The 3,013-nt window shown below is 44.3% G+C and overlaps 1 protein-coding gene across 1 annotated transcript in view; it reads right to left on the bottom strand.

The window, feature by feature from the left end:
- Positions 1-343: 343 nt before the first annotated feature.
- RSAD2 (radical S-adenosyl methionine domain containing 2) overlaps positions 344-3,013 on the bottom strand; it is a 12,511-nt gene continuing 9,841 nt past the window's right edge. Inside the window, 2 exon segments of the mRNA XM_006018415.3 lie at positions 344-774; positions 1,409-1,441. Coding sequence (XP_006018477.2) covers positions 610-774; positions 1,409-1,441 — 198 coding nt within the window. The 3' untranslated portion in view covers positions 344-609.

A 3,013-nucleotide genomic window follows, 5' to 3' on the forward strand; every position in this document is an offset into this window, starting at 1 on the left:
GGGCTCCTAAAGCCCCGAACCCCGCGCCGCGGCTCTCGGCGGTGACAAAGTCGAAATGTTGTAACTCGGAACCAATTTTCCCATAGGAAACAATGTTATAAATGGAGGATTGATTCCTGAACCAAGGCCTGATACCCTATTTTCAACAAAAATAACCCAGAATTTTGTACTCAAATCAATTATAGATGAGTAATATAGCTATATTAATGTATTATATTGTAAATAGCAATCATATTGATTTGGAAGGACTTCTTTGAGGAGACTTTGCTGGACGTTTTGAAGGGCTCTTGGTTGGACTTTTTGAAGGGTTCTTGGCTGGAGTCTTCTCAGGAGTCTTGGCTGCAGGTTTTTCTGGAGTCTAGTCTGCTTTCTTAAAGAAAGTGTCCAAGGAAGTTTGAACAGATGTTCTCCAGCGAGATGGGTGACCCAGTGAACTTATTTGCTGGTATGGCTTGGCGTCAAATCAAGTGTTGTAAAGTTGAAACTGACATCAGAAAGTTAAAACGGGGTGTCAATTATAAACATAAGTGCGAAACGTTGTAACTCGAAACGCAAGTTGAGGACTGCCTGTATTAAAAAGTGCAAATTGTCATGATTGACTATATTGGGTCACCATTCTAGTTTCATATCTGCTTTACTCCACACGTATTTTCCTCCTCTCTTCAGAAACATCTCCTCATCAAATCCACTGAATTTTATAGCATGCTCAACACCAACATCCAGAATAGATTTGGAAGGCTCCTTTCGTCCATTTCTACAGTTCAGAAAACGCATCTAGAGATGGTAAGAAATGAGAAAGTTTTTTAAAATCATAAGATGTGTAAAAAATTAATAATTTGAGCTCCAATCCCACAGTTTTATATACTCATGTTAACTCTGCATATGAACAAGCTGACTGGATCCCAACAGGACTATACATAGGCACATAGTGTTTGGATGGTCAGGGCCTCACAAAATCATGACTTTTGCCTCCTAAAACAGGAGTTAAAGGAAGCCTATTTTGTTTACATATAGATAATGAACACACCTCCAGGCACACGTTAGTAATAACTCTTTAAGAAACTAGATTTCACAATTGAGATTCAAACGTAACAGAAGCACAGTGCATTCCCAGTCCTGCCCTTGGATAAGTACAGGAGGATGCTTGTGCACTTGACAAACTACTCGGGGTCTGCTGGCAGGGTGAGGGCCTATGTTTGGCCCATGAAAGTGTTTATGCTCGTGAAAGCAATTTCCTTTTAATCCACACGCAGCATAACATTCTCTCAGAAACTTGTTTAAAATCCTCAAAAAGAGTGAGCATTAAACAGAAACAATTCCATTGGCCTGCCAAACCATGAATAATCTAGCCCACATTAACCAGCCAGCAAATATATTAACTCATCAACTGTCAAACCAAAACACTTACATATTCATCCAGAATAAGATACGAATCTTTCATCTGTAACAGATCAGAAGAAAAAGCACACATTACTAGATAAAACAAAGCCCATTTTACCCCAAAGAAAGTTGGGGGAGAAGCAAAGCACAGCCACAATAAGTATCCACTTTCTTCAGGCCTCACCCAAAGCCTGGAAATTGAATGGAGACTTTTCACTTGTTACAGTAGGCTTGCATCAGGCCCTTTGTGCATTTGCCTAAAAATGCATCTAGGAGGTATTTGAAACTCACTCCTGGTCTGAGCAGAGAAAGTTTAAATTGATTTTTTGTCTGGTATCTTTTGTTAGTAGGATTTGCTATAAATGAACCCAAGGGGAAGAGGTAGATAAGAGAAAAATGATTGCAGATCAGAATATATTTGGGTGAAGCTAAAAGGTACCCCCAGAGCCCAAACAGGAGCTGCTGCCATTCCCGACACTGCTATTCAGCTGGAGTTGGAACAAGCACATACTCTGTGCCCTGGGTCAGAGCTGAAGCCAGAGGGTAAGCAGTGGGGTAGGGGGGAGGGAAGGGCAGGTGGGGGGCTGTGGGGGCAGAGGCTGTGGTGGGCAGGAGGGCAGGTAAGCATGGCCACTGATAAATCCCCAGAATATTGAATCCCCCAATCCCCTTGGTCAATCAGCAGAAGCAGGGCTACTGTCTCCTCAGTCAAATCAGTAGTGGGTGGTGGGGCTACCAGGCCCTTTAGCCAATCAGCAGCAAGGGGCAGGGCCATCACATAAAAGCCACCTCTCTCCCTCCACAGCTGAATCCAAACCCTGCTCCTCCTGGCTGTGTATCATCCTCTCTCTAAACACAGACAACAGAATCATGAGGACAAATGATTGGCATGTATTTCCACCAATGAACTGAAAAACAGGACTTTTTGCAGTTGGTTCTTTATTCAGAAAAGGACAGGGAATAAAGGGTTTAAAACAGGATGGTCTGGTACAAAACAGGACCAGTGGCCACTGAGGGGACAGGTGCCGGGGGCAGGAGGGCAGGTAGGCAGTGGGTGGGACAAGTAGGGGTCAGGGGCACAAGGGGGGGGAGCAGGCAGCCCCAGACAAGGTGTGGTGGGGCAAGGGGTAGGTGTCAGGCTGCTTGACTCGTCCACAGCTGGCTCCACACTGCCTGCTCCTCTACTGCCTGCCAGGGGGATGCACCTATTGTCCCCCTGGTGCTGCTTTGCCCGCTGCAGCAGTAGGGGCAGGTAGGCAAATTTAAAACAACGCTCTGATAATTAGATTCTAAACAGACAAGGATAATTATAATAAATGTATATTTTTTTCCATTTCTTGAATCTAGGATTTCTGTAACTAAGGTAACCACGTAGTCTTAGCAAATCCAATGATTTTCTGCTATTTAATTAGGACACTCAAGTCAGTAGCAGGTAAATCAGGCAGTCAATTACATCATGCTGCTATCACTAGTCATTTGCCAAATCTAGTAGTGGATGGGTCGGTATCGACCTGGAAGGGTGTGGGCAGTGGGGTCCTGCAGGGCTCGGGCCTTGGACCGATACTCTTCAATATCTTCATCAGCGACTTGGACGAGGGAGTGAAGTGTACTCTGTCCAAGTCTGCAGATGACA

The sequence above is a fragment of the Alligator sinensis genome, unplaced genomic scaffold (genome assembly GCF_000455745.1).
Source record: "Alligator sinensis unplaced genomic scaffold, ASM45574v1 scaffold866_2, whole genome shotgun sequence".
NCBI lineage: Eukaryota > Metazoa > Chordata > Crocodylia > Alligatoridae > Alligator > Alligator sinensis.